Source organism: Saccoglossus kowalevskii, chromosome 19 (genome assembly GCF_978046115.1).
Source record: "Saccoglossus kowalevskii chromosome 19, keSacKowa6.1, whole genome shotgun sequence".
NCBI classification, from domain to species: domain Eukaryota; kingdom Metazoa; phylum Hemichordata; class Enteropneusta; family Harrimaniidae; genus Saccoglossus; species Saccoglossus kowalevskii.
In genome coordinates, this window is record NC_140659.1 from 26,959,836 (window position 1) to 26,979,138 (window position 19,303).

At 34.2% G+C, this 19,303-nt stretch overlaps 2 protein-coding genes across 2 annotated transcripts in view; one reads left to right on the forward strand and one right to left on the reverse strand.

Moving 5' to 3' along the window:
• The first annotated feature begins 3,032 nt into the window (after window positions 1-3,032).
• On the forward strand, window positions 3,033-10,071 carry LOC144362078 (uncharacterized). The gene is made up of 4 exons (XM_085494076.1): window positions 3,033-3,123; window positions 4,062-4,295; window positions 8,221-8,505; window positions 9,875-10,071. Exons 2-4 carry the CDS (start codon window positions 4,131-4,133, stop codon window positions 9,959-9,961), a joined length of 537 nt encoding a protein of 178 aa, XP_085350202.1. The 5' UTR covers window positions 3,033-3,123; window positions 4,062-4,130; the 3' UTR covers window positions 9,962-10,071.
• Window positions 10,072-14,427: 4,356 nt separating this feature from the next.
• The window catches only part of LOC102806182 (bifunctional 3'-5' exonuclease/ATP-dependent helicase WRN-like), a 38,495-nt gene continuing 33,619 nt past the window's right edge, over window positions 14,428-19,303 (reverse strand). Inside the window, exons 26-29 of the mRNA XM_085493677.1 lie at window positions 18,331-18,427; window positions 18,051-18,116; window positions 17,135-17,310; window positions 14,428-15,430 (exon numbers count right to left, since the gene is read on the reverse strand). Coding sequence (XP_085349803.1) covers window positions 15,125-15,430; window positions 17,135-17,310; window positions 18,051-18,116; window positions 18,331-18,427 — 645 coding nt within the window. The 3' untranslated portion in view covers window positions 14,428-15,124. The remainder of the gene's footprint in view (window positions 15,431-17,134; window positions 17,311-18,050; window positions 18,117-18,330; window positions 18,428-19,303) is intronic.

Genomic DNA, 19,303 nt, shown 5'->3' on the forward strand with positions numbered 1-19,303 from the left:
CTATTCCCGTACTAATCCCGTAGTACTCGCGTACTATTCCCGTACTATTCACGTAGTGCTCGCGTACTATTCCCGTACTATTCACGTACTAATCCCGTAGTACTCGCGTACTATTCCCGTACTATTCACGTACTATTCCCGTAGTACTCGCGTACTATTCCCGTACTATTCCCGTACTATTCCCGTACTATTCCCGTACTATTCACGTACTAATCCCGTAGTACTCGCGTACTATTCCCGTACTATTCACGTACTATTCCCGTATTACTCGCGTACTATTCCCGTACTATTCACGTACTATTCCCGTAGTACACGCGTACTAATCCCGTACTATTCACTCACTATTCACGTACTATTCAGTTTTGATTAATTCATACTCCTAGTGAAATACATATAATTCACGCAAATGTGAAATATTTTTGTGCGGAAAAAACAAGGATTGACTTGGTAATTGTCTTAAAAACACCGAGGTTAAAATAGTAGCAAGGTGTGCATGATAAATCCTTGATGCATCAACTATTTAGAAATAACAAAATATCGTCACCCTAGCACTGGTTGGGGACAATTTGAGATTTTTTTTTTATCATGTTCATGCATTTCCTGTGTGTTTCTATAACTGTTTAATACTTGTTCTGGTGGGTTTTTAGTCCACATAACTTCCGAAACAGTGAAATTTGTTACGGTTAATACGCAGATATGACAGTGAAACTATAAAAACATAGTGTTATATTGGCTGTAATGAAAATTGAGATTGTGAGTTATACGTGTGTCAATGGTACGTGAAGCGTGAATCGAACCCTAAGTCGTCTTCACAATGGTTTGCTTGTGATAACTTCTATCAGATGTACATTACTTGGGGTTTTCAACTCGCATAGTACTGTATTGTGACATCATGTCAAGATCCCATTCAAGTCTCTTCTCGTAGATAGCGAGACTGAGGCTACGACCTTCTGACATGACATATATCAATGTTCAAGGTTTGTAATGAAAAAATAAAACTTTTCTTGTCACTATTATAGTGAAAAATGTAATACATCGAAAATGTACAGAAAATATAGTTCTCGTAATCCGCCATATCGTGGGCAGCTATTTCGATCCACCTGGACATCCCAGTATCCTAGTTACCTCGGGCATGCGCATTCGCATTTTTCTGAGTTGGAACGCTTATGTGAGAGCGAGATTGTGATGGGATCTTGGTATCATGTCACCGTTGTTGCAAACCCCAAGTAATATGTACCTCTGCTTCTATGCATACTGATTAGATCACTTTAAACATCCTATTATTCCCAAATCATGTACAAGTGACTCACATATGCCACTCTGTGTCATGTATTTCTTGAATTATAACGTGACTGAAGGCATTCTCAATGCACTGCTATGTATGCTAAAAAATAAAGCAACGAAGACATTATTTGCCATTAGACAAACTATACTTAGTCATACAATGATTTCAACTTCATTGTGTTTAAAATTATTTGATCAGTTGGTTACACCCATTCTAATGTATGGGTCAGAAATTTGGGCAGGTGAACTAACAAATGACACAAATAACCTCGAGCAAGTTTGTAATAATTATTATCGTTTTATTCTTGGTGTTAGTAAATTTACACCATCAGTTGGTATAAGGGGTGAACTAGGTAGATTACCAGTAAGAATAAATGCAATGGTTTCAAAGGTTAAATACTGGTACAGAATAAATTTGCTTCCTGAAAATCACATATTAAAATGTGCATTAAAGGAAATACAAAATAATTCTACCTGGATTACTCAAATAAAAACAATTTTTTGAGAAAAAAACTTGTCTAAAATAAAAGAAACTAACAAGATCAACAATATTAATCAACTAACCAATGTTGTAAAAACAAAGCTATCAAATGAATTTATTCAATCATGGAGAAAACAATTAAATAAAAAAGAGGGGAACAAACTTAGAACATATAGTGTGTTTAAACAAAAAATTGAATTAGAAAACTATCTAAATGAAATGAAAAACTTCAGCCAACGTAGAGTTTTAGCAAAGTTTAGGCTCAGTGACCACAACCTTGAAATTGAATTGGGAAGGAAGAGTAAACCAAAACCCCCAGAAAATGAAAGAACGTGCAAAAAATGCAATTCAGATCAAATTGAAGATGAAATGCATTTCATCTTAGATTGCAATTTCTAATAATAATAATAATAATAATAATGAATTTATTGCATCCTTAGAAATAATTTCCATTGGTTGAATTCCATTCTATGAAGTAGAGAGAAAACATGTCTTGGAGTATTTTAAAATAAAAATTAATGACTTGTCCAGAATGGAAAGCTTTGTGAAAATAATGGGAAATAATATGGCTTTGTCATATTATTTAAAAAATACAATTTTCTAAAAGATAAATATGTAACTGTGGTCTGGGAGAACCTTGCTGCTGTTTAATCATTTTTTCAGAGATTTTCTAATTTATATTTCTTTCTATGTTGAATTTCAGTGTATTTTAATTTTAGTGTGTCTTATTTTATTTGTCTTTTGTATTCATCTTACCTTACTAAACCCACAGATGGTTAAGTTGTGTAATAAAGTTATTATTATTAAAGAATGTCATGCACACAAAAAATACATTGTATATACCCAAAGTGAAGAAAATGGGGCATTTATAACAAAAGTTATGGTGGTTTAGAAAAGATTTTCAATATTCAACTTAGTAATCATAGATCATTTTCCCAGAAGAAGCGGGACTGGGAAAGTCGTCTATTTTAGTTTGAACAGGGAGCTGTGTTGATATTAGAGCTCCCTGGTTTGAGTTAATCGGACCACCGGTTGGGGGAGCTTTGAACATAGAATAACGTTGAATTTGAGACTACCGGTATATTCAAGTATTGTCCTCATTCCTTTAATAGTCTGAAGTTGACATCTAGAAAATTCAGGTGAATTTCATTCGGAAGTCATTGTTGTTTTTTAACTCTAAAACCAATGGCACAAACGAATATAATTACGTCGAGTCGAGCTTGCTTGGTGACTCACCAAGTTCTGTCGCTAGATGGCAGACAACTTCCGGTATTTGAATAAGAGCATATCGAAGACAAAGCCAGCAAGCAGTTGAAGAAGGATTCTTCCTCTTGTACTCATGTGATGCAGAACAATTTGTAAGTCTAACGATCGTCATTACTCATAACATTAATTTTAATGGCGTATAGAACACAACTATCGTACAACTCATTACACGAATTTGTCTGTAGGAATAATACCGGTAATGAGCTACGCCGAGCGCAACACACGTCGTCATGGCGTTCTTTTTGCAATCCTCTCAGGAATAGGATAGGAATACCCCGTGGAAATTGTATAATTTACGTGCTTCTACAAGTGTTACCAGACTTCAACCATCACGTAATCGATTCCCTTCACCAGTTGTATTAGTAGTATTGTAAGTCAAGTTTAAACTGGGGTTCCTTCATCCCAGGGATTGCACAATGGAATCATGGGATACTATTATTTTCGGTAATCTTCAAGTACTGTAAAATGACTAATTTTCACTGGGTTTAAATTTCGCTGATTTACCATTTCAGGCATATTCAGTGGGTTTTAAATTCATGGTTTTATCATTTAGATATTGTGTTCTATGCTAAACTTTAAATATTTACTGGGTTTAATTTAGTGCATTTTCCAGTTAGCGAAATAAGCAAAATTAAAACTCAGTGAATAATTAATCCTTTTACAGTAATCTGTCCATTGTTTCAAGTTGTCTTATTATTGTGAAAGGATTAATTATTGACTGGATTATGGACTGGAAAATGCAGTAAATTAAAACCCAGTGAATGTGTAAAATTTAGCATTGAACACATTATCTAAATGCTAAAACCGTGAATTTAAAACCCACTGAATATGCCTGAAATGGTAAATCAGGGAAATTTAAACCAAGTGAAAATTAGTCATTTTACAGTAATCAATTCAAACAAGAAAATAAACTAAAAATTAATGCAATAAAATCCCAGTTCTGTAAGATAACCAATGAACCATTATGTGTTATACATGTATGTGCACAGTCCCTATATAGCCATCAATTTTCTACTATTATCTCATGCAGGTAATTAGTTGATATGAATTATAATAACGTCTGAGTTGCATTGCTTGAACTTATCGACTTGTATGTGGAATGGCGTATGGAAAGCTTGCCTTAGTGATAATAGCAGTTGCCATAGCAACACTTGCACAGCTGGAAGTTGACGAGGATCCATTAGTGGTGGAGAGACATGTTACCATTCCTAGAACCAAATCTGAAGTGTTTGATTATGTTGCTAATATTGAAAAAATGACAGAGGTAAGTTAGAACTCTTTTCTGTCATTTCTGCAAACTGTTTGTGCAGACATAAAATTCGACTGGCTCAGTCATGGCAATTTTTTCCTTTTTTTTAGCTCCGCTGTCGACTTTGTCGAGCGGAGCTTTTCATATGAGTGATTGTCCGTCGTCCGTCGTCGTCCGTGTCAATGTTTTACTTTTTCGACTTCTTCTTGAAAACTACAAGCCTGAATGCTTTGATACTTGGTGTATATGTACCTTGGGTAGACCTCTCTTAGGTTTGTTCATTTCATGTTGATATCTTCAATTCTCTAATTTTGGTGAATATTTTTATCATTTTTGGTAAAAAGTGATATTTTCAACTTCTTGTTAAAAACCGCAAGTCCAATTGCTTTGATACTACATATATAGGTACTACATGTGAACCTCTCTCCGATTTATTCATTTTGTAATGATATCTTCAATTCTCTAATTTTGGTGAATATTTTTGTAATTTTTGGTAAAAAGTGATATTTTCGACTTCTTGTTAAAAACCACACGTCCGATTGCTTTGATATTACATATATAGGTACTACATGTGCACCTCTCTCAGATTTGTTCATTTTGTGATGATGTCTTCAATTCTCTAATTTTGGTGAATATTTTTGTAATTTTTGGTAAAAAGTGATATTTTCGACTTCTTGTTAAAAACCAATAGTTCAATTGCTTTGATATTACATATTTAGATACTACATATAGACCTTTCTCAGATTTGTTCATTTCGTGATGATATCTTCGATTCTATAATTTTGGTGAATATTTTTGTAATTTTTGGTAAAAAGTGATATTTTCGACTTCTTGTTAAAAACCAATAGTTCAATTGCTTTGATATTACATATTTAGATACTACATATAGACCTTTCTTAGATTTGTTCATTTCGTGATGATATCTTCAATTCTCTAATTTTGGTGAATATTTTGGTCATTTTTGGTAGAAAGTAATATTTTCGACTTCTTGTTAAAAACTGTAAGTCCGATTGCTTTGATACTATACATATTGTTCATTTTCTAATGATGTCTTCAGTTCTTTAATTGAAATGTGCATTGCTAACAGCGGAGCTATCTCAGCCGATAGGCTGCTTGTTTAATAATTTCTTTTATGAACAAATTTTTATAATATTTCCCATAGACATGAAATTTTCATGACGGGTTTGTTGTGCCACGCCCTCTATAGTTGTCACCAGGTTTTTGTGATGGTGATTATGCTAATGAGTAGTATGAATTGTAAGCTGCCAACCAATGAGACGATAGCTTTTGATCTGACCTGCTCTACACAACTATAACCCTGACCCTGTGACCTTAATACCCTGGATTTTTGTGCAAACGCAGACCTACTTTCCTCTTTCGTTCCACTCACTGCATATTGTAAATAATTAATAGCAAAAAATGTGTCGTACAATAGACCTGTTGTGTTAATTTAATGTCGGACTGAGATTTGAGAGAAAAAAAAGAATTATAAAATTTCCATGGTTGGGCCAGTCTAAGAAAAAAACGTGTCAGGGAAACTCTTGACAAGCATTTCTGGCTATATCATATTTTGCCGTGCACTCATCTGACATGTTTGTGTTTTACAACATAACAATCATTGTTGACTTAAGGTATAGATGCAGGTTTGTGGGCACTCAGAGTGAATTTTTGAGACAGTCTCGTCTAGATAGTGTTAAAATTTCAAAGCCTTGTCAATGCTGGAATATACTCAAAAAAAAAATATTTTTAAATATAGGTAAAAGGGACAAGCGAATGTGATTTAAAGTTTAAAGTCACTGTTGATATTATATGCTAATAAGTTGCTGGCCTCAGTTACGGTGTGGTGGTGTGTGACTTCCTGTCCTGGACCCTGTTTTTTACGTACCTCAAGCGCTATCAACTAGCCACGAAAACTTTAAAAAAAACAAAAACAGACAAGATGTAAACGTTTCCTGCATGCAAGCGGAATAAAAAAACTTACAGTTGTAAATGATAAGTAAACATTTTCACCCTTATCTCGCAACAACTTCTAGCCTGGCAGCTTCCAGTGATAGACTGTTAAATAATTAGATTTTTTATTTATTTTCATGTGGGCCACAATTTTTTTTTTCTCTTGGTGCATAGATTTCAAACTATTTTGCATTGTGGGCGAAACTAAAAAACTGTTTTTTTTCTCCAAAGGCATTTTAACACTAAAGTAAACATTTTTCATTTCACTGTAATGATCACTGTGCTGATAGCATTGCGATGCAGTGGATAAACACTACCGCTGTTGCTGTCAAGAATAACAAACTTTTCAGTGTCGAAATACACAAACGTAAAATGCTCAGTTAATTATGGTGAGTTTATGTAACTGATGTCTGTTGGAAGTCTGTCTTGTTTCCAGCATTGGAATAATATTTTGTACTATTAATGTTGCCATATGCACACTCACCTATATACATATATTTTTTGTTCATATATTTATTTATTTTTCATACTAGTTTTATATGGACTTTCAAATGATTGACAGTCTGAAATAAAGATAAATAATAATAATTAAAAATAAAAATAAAATACACTGGAAATTACAGAAAATCAGCAACGAGATGCTGTTTTTAAACACCGCGGAACAATCAAGCACTCTGTGAATTCTATACTGGTCACCTTAATCGAAACTCACCTGTAGCAATGTCGCAAAGTATGTTATATGGTCGTGCTTGGCGACCTCTTGTACCGTTTAGGCACTCTATGAATGAGGTAGTCTATAGTTGAATGAAACCTGCCTGGATTTACAATAATTTCCCTTCCAATGCGACTGCATTCCGATTTTGTCTCATCGGCGTTTGAGTGATTGAGTAGTAAAAACTGCAAATATATATAGCCGTTGTGTTGCAAAATATTACAGCTCATTTCAACCGGGTCGTATAACCCAGAAAAGTAGTTTGAGCATGCGTATATTCCGCTTCATTATTACAACCAACTGCTATGCCATACTACTGTCCGATTATCAATTTGTATTTAATGGTGAATGTTGTCTGACACCATGATAAATATTTATCAATTAAGTTTCAGTGGGGGGGGGGGGGCTAAAGGAATTAAGTTTTTTATCCTACATTGAACTTTTGAAGTTGTCTCTAACATATTTAGCAGCGCAAATGAAATGTTAGTTGAAATAAATATGCCATTGTTGTATGCACAGTCAAAAGAAAAATGTATATTTTACTATTATATACTAGATGAACGACCATGTTTGTCATACATGTACGCATTTGATCACTGAACAGGTTGAAATTTTAGTCTGCCAACGTAGCATTTGACAGATCAGGAGTGTGATATAACAACCACTACACTACTGGTGATCATTTTGGGCACAAGTTTCAGATGTCACAATACACTCTTTCGAAAGACCATGGAATCATCAGTAATGGATACTCATAACTTTACATAATTTTCTATTCTTGAGATTTTGAATAAAAGCTTGTTTGATGTACATTGTCATTATTATCACATTTCCACATTGTGAATCAAAATGTTTCCACCATATAAGTACATATTCATTATTACATTTTTATACATCTGTCACCGTAAAGCCATAAGTTATAGCATGCCGTAATTTTGCAATACTTTATCGAGTATTTTCATCCTACCATATTAGGAAATGCGAATTCCAAATATGGAATGTTTACGTGCGTAAGCGTCCTCTAATGATAAAAACAAACATGGCTGCCACCAGAGTTTGACCGGATTCAGCACAAAGAAGTTTGCTGATTCTGTTCTAAACATTTTGGATTTCGGCATTCCCATGGAGTATCCTTGAAAGGAAAAGATGTATAATAATAAGGTTATTACGAGAATACCTCAATAATAACCTCATGATAATTCCCTCCAAACAATTGATGCATGTGAAAAATGAAGCACCTAGTAAATCTTTGATCATGTGTGCTGTAATCTCTTTCAGTGGTTTCCAGGTGTTACAGTTGAAGATCCCATTGATAATTCCAAACTAGGAGTGGGAAAACTCTACTATGAATACCTTAGTCTGCCAGTCATTGGTGTCACTAAAGTCACCTTAGAAATCACCAAGTACAAACCAAGAAAACACATCATTGGCTATGAAACTGATCTTGATATGATCATGCCCAGATACGAGATCAAATGTGAGGAGAAGGCGGATGATGCAGGAAAATTGAAAACCAGGGTCATCTGGAAAATGTACACCCGGAAGAGAAGTTATTTGTATTATGTAAGTAAGATTACTAAAAAGTTGCATGTATTTTAAATTCTTCTGTTCTTGTATCATAACATTTTGAATAAGGTGACTTCTTATCTATTGGTTTGTAATTCTGTTTGTTTAAATAATGGAACTGCATTTTATTTTATTTTTTTTGTTCTACCTAAACTCAAACTAAACAGAAACATATTATTTTCTGGCTTCACCTCAATTGAATTTCTAAGAGAAATAAAAAATTGGAAAGCAAAAAAATTGACCCAGGTGATTGAATAATGCATTACCCGCCATTCCAAAACTAGTTGGTTTTTGCTAGGACTTGGTTATTCTGGTATTACTACCGTACTGGACCACGTTAGCACCCACTTACCCAAGCACCCCTCTCGGAAAAGAGTGCAAATGACAATTTTTATTCACCATGTGACAGATTGAGGGGGATATTTCGTCTTTGAGGGAAAATAAAATTACAAAATTAGTTGCGTCGTCATTGTGTTTTACAATAATGAAACAGAAATGGTCACAAAAAATATGCACATTTTATTACGATATTAATTACGTACCACCCGAATTTACAAGGTTAAAAATATTAGTCAGTTGGAATACAGTCAAAGTCAAAATCTTCATCATTATCTTCATTATTGAATGTTTTAGATTGTACGCAAACTCATGATGAAAAGCACTTTCTGCCATCATGTATTATTGCATGATTTGACCTGCAACAACGCCCTTTGACCTAATTGGTCAAGTCTGTTATTAATCAATCAGAATGCTGTGTTGTATCAACACAATGTTTCGGAAACTCTCGAAGACTTTCTGGTAATGCAATGCGGAAGTGAATGTTGAAGTACCATTTGTTTGATTGATTTCGGTGAATAAACGGCATAGTTTTTTCAAAAAACTGGTAACTAGCAATTTTTGATAGGTAAACTGAATATGGCATGAAATATTCCTGTTTATGCACGGTTATTGTAGTCTAAGCATTCACAACATATTCACTGCAGTTGATATCCACGCTGTATCTTTTTATAAATGATTACCAGTATTCATTAAGCAATGATCAAAGACCATTTTTTAAATTAGTGGCATTTTGAAGGGGTTGTCGCTTTGTCGAATGTGGCCCTGAATATAAAAATCACGCAATAGTAGGGGGTGGTCGCTTCACCGGGCATGGGCGCTAACACGGTCCAGTCGCTATATATTAAAACAGTTTGAAATACAAGAATGCCTTCTCTTGCAAAAAGTTGTTTTTCAAATAGAGCAGATAACATTCATGTGTAACAATGTGCCCATACATGTACCTTGAACAAATTAAGTTTGCCACAGTTATTCAAAAAACTACTGTTTTTCAGTAACTCCCTTAAATTATTTTATATTTTCATTACAGGGCACCGTTCTTCAAGTTATGCGTGTAATTATGAAGGACAGAGCTGCATCAGCATTGTTGCAGTTATTTTACAAGTTTGCTTCGTGACCAGAAATCACAACTGCATACACAACAAAAGTGTTTTACTGACATAGTGGTGGACATACATCGTAAATATAGTATGCATTATATTAGCCAGTTCCATTCTATACACCACTCCAGCCTAGAAGAACAAAATTCTCTATATTCGTTGGCCTTTAGTGTTTATGTTGACACTTGTTTTTTATTCAACCAATCAACTGTCAATTAACTACTCTGACTATACTGAGTGAAATTCAGCAAAGATTGCATGCCAGTATATTCATATTCATTTTGCTTTAATCTCATGATAATTTTGAGTTTGGGAAATTACAAAAGTTTATAGTAAGCTTGACAAAATGTCATTGTGGTTCTCTTGAGCATGAAGTGACATCAACTTTTGTGAAATTTTTTCTATAGTAAGGCGTAAATACTGCAGGAAAAATTAGTTTACAGCTTTTAGTAATACTGTGAGATGTTCACCAGATTATGTATTTCATTTTCTTTTACAAATTTATGAATTATGTGTATGCAGTTGTGGTTGGTTAATTGTTTAAAACTTAGTCATACAGTGTAACACTATCCTAAATACTGGTGTTATCAACTCTGAATAGGTGTAGCTTGTCTTGGTCTCTTGTTCCAGTGAGTCATTCCACTAAACCATAAATGCAAATTAACTGCAATATTATGCAGCTGTGAAGATGACTGCCCTCTATGGTGGAATGAGTAAATCTATGAGGGTGTTGTACAAATAATTTCAATACTGGATTTTAGGAGTATAGTTTGGAGCTTATCCCCAGCACATGAAAAGACAAGATCTGATTCAACAAGTTTACTATCCCTTGTTTATATTCTATGCAAAAAAAATCCATCCAAATCAGCAAAATTTTAAATATCTGATTTTAAAAAATAGGTCTTTATATAACCTTTGTGAGTTTGTTTATAGATATTAAATATCACCTTTTTTTTCCTATTTATTGTACCATTATTGTAAGACTTAAAATATTTATTTTTTTTCACTTGTGTGTGCAAAGCACAAAAGTTCCCGTTTCATTCATTCCACCAATCTGATTTTAATGATATTTGGTTGATAACGTCTTGAGTACCATTGTGGATGTTTCATTGAGCTTATTAAGCATTATTTCCTAAAATAAAAACAAGTGATTTTTTTTTTTCGAACAATACTGTGTATTGTACAGTTTCAATTTAGTTGTCCCATGCAATGCATATAATGTAAGCAATATAATGTATAAAATACTTTGTCGCTTAGAATTAATTTTTTGCAATTTTTCCTGCAAGAATGATTCAGTGAAAATAAAATCCAGCAAATGTATCGTTTTTCCTATATTTTACATCCAACTCGTCAAAAATAGTGCAAATGAATTCCATACAAAACACCGAAAGTCTTTTCAGCGAAAATGAATTCCAGCTAAAATAAAGTATTTTACACTACATAACTGTTGTTCTTTAATATGCAAATTTGAAATTTGTTCCTAATACATGTCACAACTTTCTTTTTTCTCCTGTATCTTTCAGCATATGAAATTTCTTAGATTATACATGTACAATAAAACACTTGTTTTTCATCTCCATAGGAATTTCTGATAAAATAGTGTATTTACTGTATTAATCAACCCATGTCAAACATACTAGTCTCTAAGTGTCCAGCAAATTTTTATTTTTTTTGGTGGACAATAAATATTGTTGTAGAACTGCACATGCTTTCATTACTTTGTTGCTGTACGAGATTGGGGAGAATAAAATTACAAAATTAGTTGCATTGTCATTGATTTGCACAAAACTTAAATGGCCATATTTTATTAATTATTAGGCTTTGTGGAAACAGAGCATCTTTGTCTAATATTGTCCTCCACGATTTGAGTTGCAACCATGTCTGACCTGATGTGTATTTGCAAAACAAGGCATATGGGAAATTCGGATTTAACATGTACACCTCTTTAGCAAAATAACAGATTCATAACACAAGTTGTGTTCTCCTACTCACAGTGCATATTCACGATAGTTTGAGTTAAAAGCCTGAAATGGCAACGAAAACATTGCGGGATTATATTACCGTCATGCACTATATAGTGATTCTGAACCCATTGAAAAGTGTTCAAATGGAAGGTCAATATAAGAGAAAATTTGACTGGGTGCAGATGTTTTGGTAAGACGTTTTGCAAAACAGTAAATTCTATTGATTTCAGCTCAAGATGTATAATATGAACTGGTTTTAATTCACTGTGAAAAGTCTTTGCAAAGTCCTGCACTGCATAACTATGCATCAAAGTCAACTTTTCATGCTGCATTTTCTCATTACACAAAAGACAATTTATTGACCTTTAAAAGGGTTCCATGTTCAAGTAATTGCAGTAAAACAGTGAAATCTCAAGTTTAATAAATACATAAAGTTTGAACATGAACAGTCAGAGATATGGCTCCAAAACTATTCCCTGAAAAAAAATGCCCACCAGTCGGCCATTTTGAATCTGATCTGACAAAGTGATGTACATTAGGGTCTCAAAGTTCAATGTACATACCAAGTTTGAACAAAATCTGTCTATGAATGACAGATCCATATCTGAAATTGGATAACCAAGTGAATAGATATGAACATGAGGTATGATGTAAAGTGATCAGTCAGAGCATGGCAGAGATGTAGATACTTGTATTTGTTAAAACCAACAGCCATTTTGAATCTGATCTGAGAAAAACAAAATGACTTATTATTGAACTAGGAACAACTTAAAAGCAGTACAAATATTCAGTGTTGTAACTCATGATCAGACTATGGTAAAATCCTCATCTATCCAGTGCATAAAATAGATGGATACAATTTACAGACCTCTACAAATGAAAATTAATGAAGGAAACAAATAACCTCAATGTTAATATTTTCAGGTTTTAAAGATTGTTGATTCAGAAAACCTGCTAGTCCTTCACACCAATGTGAATACATAATTGAATGCTGATAACACCGGTAATCATGCTAGTATATTTCACAACTTATCAAAAGCTCTGTAATGTAAATTTTTCATTTGGTCAAGAATGTTGTATAAAAATTTTGGCAGAGAAAAAAATATATAAAATTATTTTTTATTCAAATAGACAACAAACAAGTCATTGTCAATGACACGTCCCCTTTCCGTTCATATTTGAGTGACATATACATTCAAAGCAGATCATGACCGAAATGCACCTGCATATGTACAACACATTGTGCTAAATCTGAACAAAATCCATCCATGCATGACTGAGATCCGGTTCTGGAATTGTGAAAATACGTGATTTTGATGCATTTTCGGCCTTAAAATGGCCATCATTCCACTATTGTTAAGCAGATCATGAAACAAATGCACATATCTATTTGTGACATGATGTACCATGTGTGTGTGAAGTTTGAACTTGATCAATCCAGACATGTCTTGGATACGGATCCAGAACTGAATTCTTTAACAAAATGGCCGCCAGTCGGCCATTTCGAACTTGATGCGAAAAAAAAAAAAGACGTGCATCAAGGTCCTATTATGTTTAATGTATGTACCAAATTTGAACAAAATCCATCCATGCATAACTGAGATACGGGTCCGGAATGGTGAAAATGTGCGATTTCAATGCATTTTCGGCCTTAAAGCGGCCCCCATTTGGCTATCGTTAATGAGATCATGAAACAAATGCACATACATATTTGTGACATGATGTACCTTGTGTGTGTGAAGTTTGAACTTGATCAATCCAGACATGTCTCGGATACGGATCCAGAACTGAATTCTTTAAAACAAAATGGCCGCCAGTCGGCCATTTCGAACTTGATCCGAAAAAAAAAATGACGTGCATCAAGGTCCTATTATGTTTAATGTATGTACCAAATTTGAATGAAATCCGTCCATGCATAACTGAGATCCGGGTCCGGAATGGTGAAAATGTGCGATTTCAATGCATTTTCGGCCTTAAAGCGGCCGCCATTTGGCTATCGTTAATGAGATCATGAAACCAATGCACATACATATTTGTGACATGATGTACCTTGTGTGTGTGAAGTTTGAACTCGATCAATCCAAGCATGTCTCAGATACGGATCCAGAACTGAATTCTTTAAAACAAAATGGCCGCCAGTCGGCTATTTCGAACCCGATCCAAAAAAAAAAATGACGTGCATCAAGGTCCTATTATGTTTAATGTATGTACCAAATTTGAACAAAATCCGTCCATGCATAACTGAGATCCGGGTCCGGAATGGTGAAAATGTGCGATTTTGATGCATTTTCGGCCTTAAAATGGCCGCTATTCGGCTATCATTAATCAGATCATGAAAAAAATGCATGTGCATATGTCCCATATAATGTGTGATGTATGAGTGAAGTTTGAACTTAATCGGTCCATGCATGTTCGAGATACAGGTGATCACGTACGCACGGACGCACACAGGGCAAAACATAAGTCCCCGTTTTCGGACTGCGTTCGAACGGGGACTAATAAAAGATCAACTTCTGAGCTACCAGTGGAAATATTTACATTATACTTTATTCATTGGTTTTTATGGTGATGTATCTCATATCTATAAAACTTTGTGACATGAACTAATAAAAAATATATTTTTACAAATGCTCAAAAAATTAGTAACTTCATTTAGTAAGATATTTTTCTATTATATAGAGTGGAAATATTACTTCCACTATAGAATTCATGAATGTACAAAGTCCTGGCCACTAATTGTGCAGAAGTTGGATGTTTTATATGTTTACCAATCGAATAGCAAACACGGTATCATTGTTTTTCTTCATTAGTATATATTAGTATGACATATTTTTTTTCCCTTTACTACTTTCATCTCCTAATATATTGTTCGTTAGGCAAAATACTTGTTTGAATAAGGCATATTTAATTTTCTTATACTAATAACTTATTTTGTACATCAAGCATGGTAGATTTCGAAAGTGGCATAGTCTGCACACATGCCAACAAGGCCAGGATCAAAATACTGGCCGAAAGTTCAGTGGCTGTAACTTATGAGCACTCCATTGCACATCAAAGCTCTGTATTAAATGGAATACTGAATTTAACATGAAGCCTGAATTTATCAACTGCAAGACCCAAACACTACATTACCTAAGGACACAGACAAACTCGTATCATACCTACATATAATACACTTGCATCTGGGGTCTCAGAGTAGGAATTAATTCAATTAATTTATTTTTTATTGAATAAACTGTTTCCCTTTAACTTCTTTGTACATTTGAGTCCTTGACTGGCTTCTTTCTTTGCTGAACCTAACCAGCTTGGTAGTTTTCTTTTCACACCCCGGTCCCTGTCTTGTGACTGCGACTGTGACTGTGAAGATGTGGTTGTGCTAACAGACAGTCGACTTGAGCCACAGAATGACCAACTTTTTTTGACGGTTGGCTTTGATAAAGCTGTAGTGGTCTTCACGGTGTGTTGTACAATACTTTGTTGTCCTGGACGAGGGGGCTGGCTACATCTAACATTGTCCATGAACTGTTGAACAAATTTAAAAAAAAGAACATTATTGACTGCATTTCAAATACTGAAATATAGCATGTATATAAAACAGAGTTCCAATTGCAATTGTTTGATGTATGTGTGAAGTTGGGACTTGAATGGTTATGTTGGAAATTCAGGTTCTGAACTGAATCAAATGCATGTCTGATATAATGTATATCTGAAGTTTAAACTAGATTGGTTTAGGCATGTGGGATATATAGACCAGGCACTGCATTTTTTAAAACAGTGGCCACCAATTGGCCATTTTAAACTTGATCTGGAAAATTAAATGTGCATCATACGGGTATCTTGAGTCAGATTAAAAAAAAAATCACATGTGTACATGTCTGATATGATGTATGTGTGAAGTTCAAGTTTAAGGTAGAAGCCTAGTCATAATTTTTGACAAAATTGGTCATAATTGCATGACAATGTTCATTAGTTTATTATGTACAATCATGAAGCTAATGTCCCATGGTATAATGAAATAGCATTATTGTGTGTGTTACAGTTATGCTTTTTGAGAAACGTGTCCCAATATTTCTTAAAAATTGCTATTTTTAGAACAATTCCATAGAACATAATGTTAAAAGAAAATTGCATTGTTTGACACTTTTTAAAACCCAGAAGGTACTCCATCATTAACAATATATGATTTTTTCAGCCTATGTCACCAGGCTAGATTGTGATATATTGCATAATATCTCTGCCATAGGAACCTGTGGTAAAAGTGTTATTATAATAATAGTGTCAAAATGGCGACTTTCCACTAAAATACAACCATCCATTTCTCGAAAAAAAGGCTGGTGACCCCCAACTTTTTTTAGTTCAATATCCTTATATTGCCTTGGAGTACAATTTATTGCAAAATGAATAAATTCTGGGTTTTTTAATTTATGAGTAGGCTTCTACCTTAAGTGATCAAGGGCATAGCTGATATGAATTCATTACACTTCACTTCGGCCTGTCCCCCCTCCTGGAACATAGGCCATCAATGACAGTTCTCGAGCGTGTGCGGTCCTGTGCTGCAGTCTCAAGCTGTCCCCAGGTGAATCTTGAGTGCCTAACATCATCGTTGAGGTCCCTTCACCGAGTGTTTTTTGGCCTTCCACATTTCCGCTTTCCCGGTGGATTCCATGTCAAGGCTTGTCTGGTGATATTGAACGGTTGCTTACGCAAAGTGTGGCCAATCCAACCCTATCTCCTCCGCAAGAATCTTCCTCCCAGAGTTCAAGGTTGCTGATCTTATCCGGCTAATGAATCCTGGTTGACAAAAGGCTCTTCGGTGTTACAGCTTCCTTTCGGCTTTCACTGCAGCACGTCATAGACTTCTTAGGGGAAGTTCCTCCCTCTCCCAGGTTTAAGAAATGTTGGTTTTTTTTTACAGGGTGGAACTGCTAACCCTACGCTCAACCCCCCTCCTCTCTCAACCGGGCCTGGGACCGCTTTGATGGAGATGATATGAATTCAGAACTGCATTATTTATGGTATAAAACAAAATGGCCACCAGTCGGCCATCAAAAAATGAATTAATGTGCATCAAAATCCCATTGTGTTAATGTGCATATGTATGTATGAATTTTTAATTTGATCAGTCAAAGCATGTGTGAGACATTGCAAATGGACACCCAGAGGTCAATTCAGGGAGAAATAAAAATTACTCTAAGTCTGAGAATGAAGTATAAAAACTGCACTCACAGTTGGTGATTTTGGTTTGCATATTAATGGCAGTGACGGAGATGGTGGTGAGGAATCTTTTTCAACAACAGTTGGCATACCATACTGTATTTGTAGTATAGCTATAACAATTCTAATATGATGCCAATCTATGGATTCAGGCAGCAAATCTTTTATTGGTTTCAACTGACTGATATCTGTAAAACACAAAGATTCAAATGCAGCACGAGTCAAATTTTACACATATATGAAATGCATTATGGGACAGAACTTCCCATTGCTCATTTATGGCAAATTATTATCTACCCGAAAACTCAATAAATTATGCAAATTTTTTAAACATTTTCAGCAATATTAGGATTTGTATTAATAATAATATACTTTGTTCATCCAATGCCAGTGATCAACATATGAAGAAAATAAATCCATAATAGAAACCAGTGTAAAAATGGTCACCAGTTGGCCATCTTCTCACAAAATCATTGTTTCAGATTAAGGTATCATGTATACGCGAGGTTTGAAGAGAATTTAATTGGATCAGGGATGTTTGAAATACAGGGGCGGACAGACACAGACACACACACACACACACACACACACACACACAGGCACAGACAGTAACCATAGTTTTCATTTTGGACTTTATATGAACGGGTTAAAAAAATGTCTTGTCGTCTACCAACATACAATATTTAAAAAAAAATGCTCAAGTGTAACCCGCTATGTGTGATGTTCACAAAAAAATTGAAGGGAATCGCAGAAGAAACAATCAATATGAAATGTCTTAATGCAATTTTTAGAACGATTGTGGGCAGTGCCTCACTTAAAAGAGTGTACAACAACTTAATCACAGACTTAATCAGACTGTGAAAAATAAAGACAAGTACATGTAACATCACTCAATGAATGATTACAGATGAGCATACAAGATTTCTACCTGAGTTAATTGGTGGAGCTCTGATAACATCAGTAATTTGCTTTTGAATTTCTGTAGTGATTCCAGCTATAAAAAAAAAGTACACAAGTTTTTTTTTTTATAGCAAATTTATGATAAGCCCAATTCATTTATTAACTACATTAAACATAGTAAACATTATGTACCTTTTTATCACTATTTTAAAGATTGGAATTAACTTATTGGAATTTAAATTATTTTAATTGGAATTAAACTGGCATGCAGACATAAAAAAAAATTCAACTTCTATTTGATTTGTTACCTCTTACAAAGTCAACTGGATAGCCAGCTTTGATGGCGTCTGCTAAGTGACATCCTACGGTTGATTCTTTGATACCTCTCACTGAGGCAATCTCACTCTGAAAAAATATAATCAAACAAGCCATGCATGGCACAGTCCCCGTTAGTTATCAAATTTAAGATATATAGTTATGTTTACACATGTAGTAATATAGCTGGAATATAACCATGTCAGGAATATGATTTTTTTAACATTAAAATGATTGACATTTGTATCTGATCGTCAAACAAGTACTTGTCCATATTGGAAGATATTGCTCTGGAACAGCATTCAAAATCTGCCATTTTGAATACATGTGTGTGTGTATATATATATATATATATATATATATGTATATATATATATATATATATATATATATATATATATATATATATAACATGATGTATATCGAATATATAAAATTTGAATATAATCAGTCAAAGCATTTAAGAGATATGGCTCTAGAAGCCCAATCATTAAAACAAAATGGCCGACAGTCAGCTATTTTGAATCCAATCTGAAAAATAAGATGACATGCATCAGGAACCTGTAATGTCTAACGTGTGTACCAAGTTTGAACAAAATCCATCCATAAATGCAAGAAATGCTTGATATTAGAGGATTTTTTTTAGCACAAAAATAGCACACTTTGAAAAAGATCATCAAACCAATATATCCGTATATCTGTGACATGATGTATAATGAATATTAAAAATTTGAACATAATCAGACAAAACAAGTCAGACATATGGGTCTGGAAACCCATTCATTAAAACAAAATGGCCGCCAGACAGTCATTTTGAATCTGATCTGAAAAATAAAATGACGTGCATCAGGAACCCGTAATGTCTAATGTATGTACCAAGTTTGAATGAAATCCATCCATAAATGCAAGAAATGCTTGATATTTGATGATTTTTTTAGTACAAAAATGACAACCATTCGGCCATTT

Excerpts from the sequence above, each read along its gene's own strand:
- LOC144362078 (XM_085494076.1), top strand. The coding sequence starts at position 4,131 with ATGGCGTATGGAAAGCTTGCCTTAGTGATAATAGCAGTTGCCATAGCA. Across the intron at positions 4,296-8,220 it reads ATATTGAAAAAATGACAGAG|TGGTTTCCAGGTGTTACAGT; the intron begins GTAAGTTAGAAC and ends AATCTCTTTCAG. Across the intron at positions 8,506-9,874 it reads AGAGAAGTTATTTGTATTAT|GGCACCGTTCTTCAAGTTAT; the intron begins GTAAGTAAGATT and ends TTTTCATTACAG.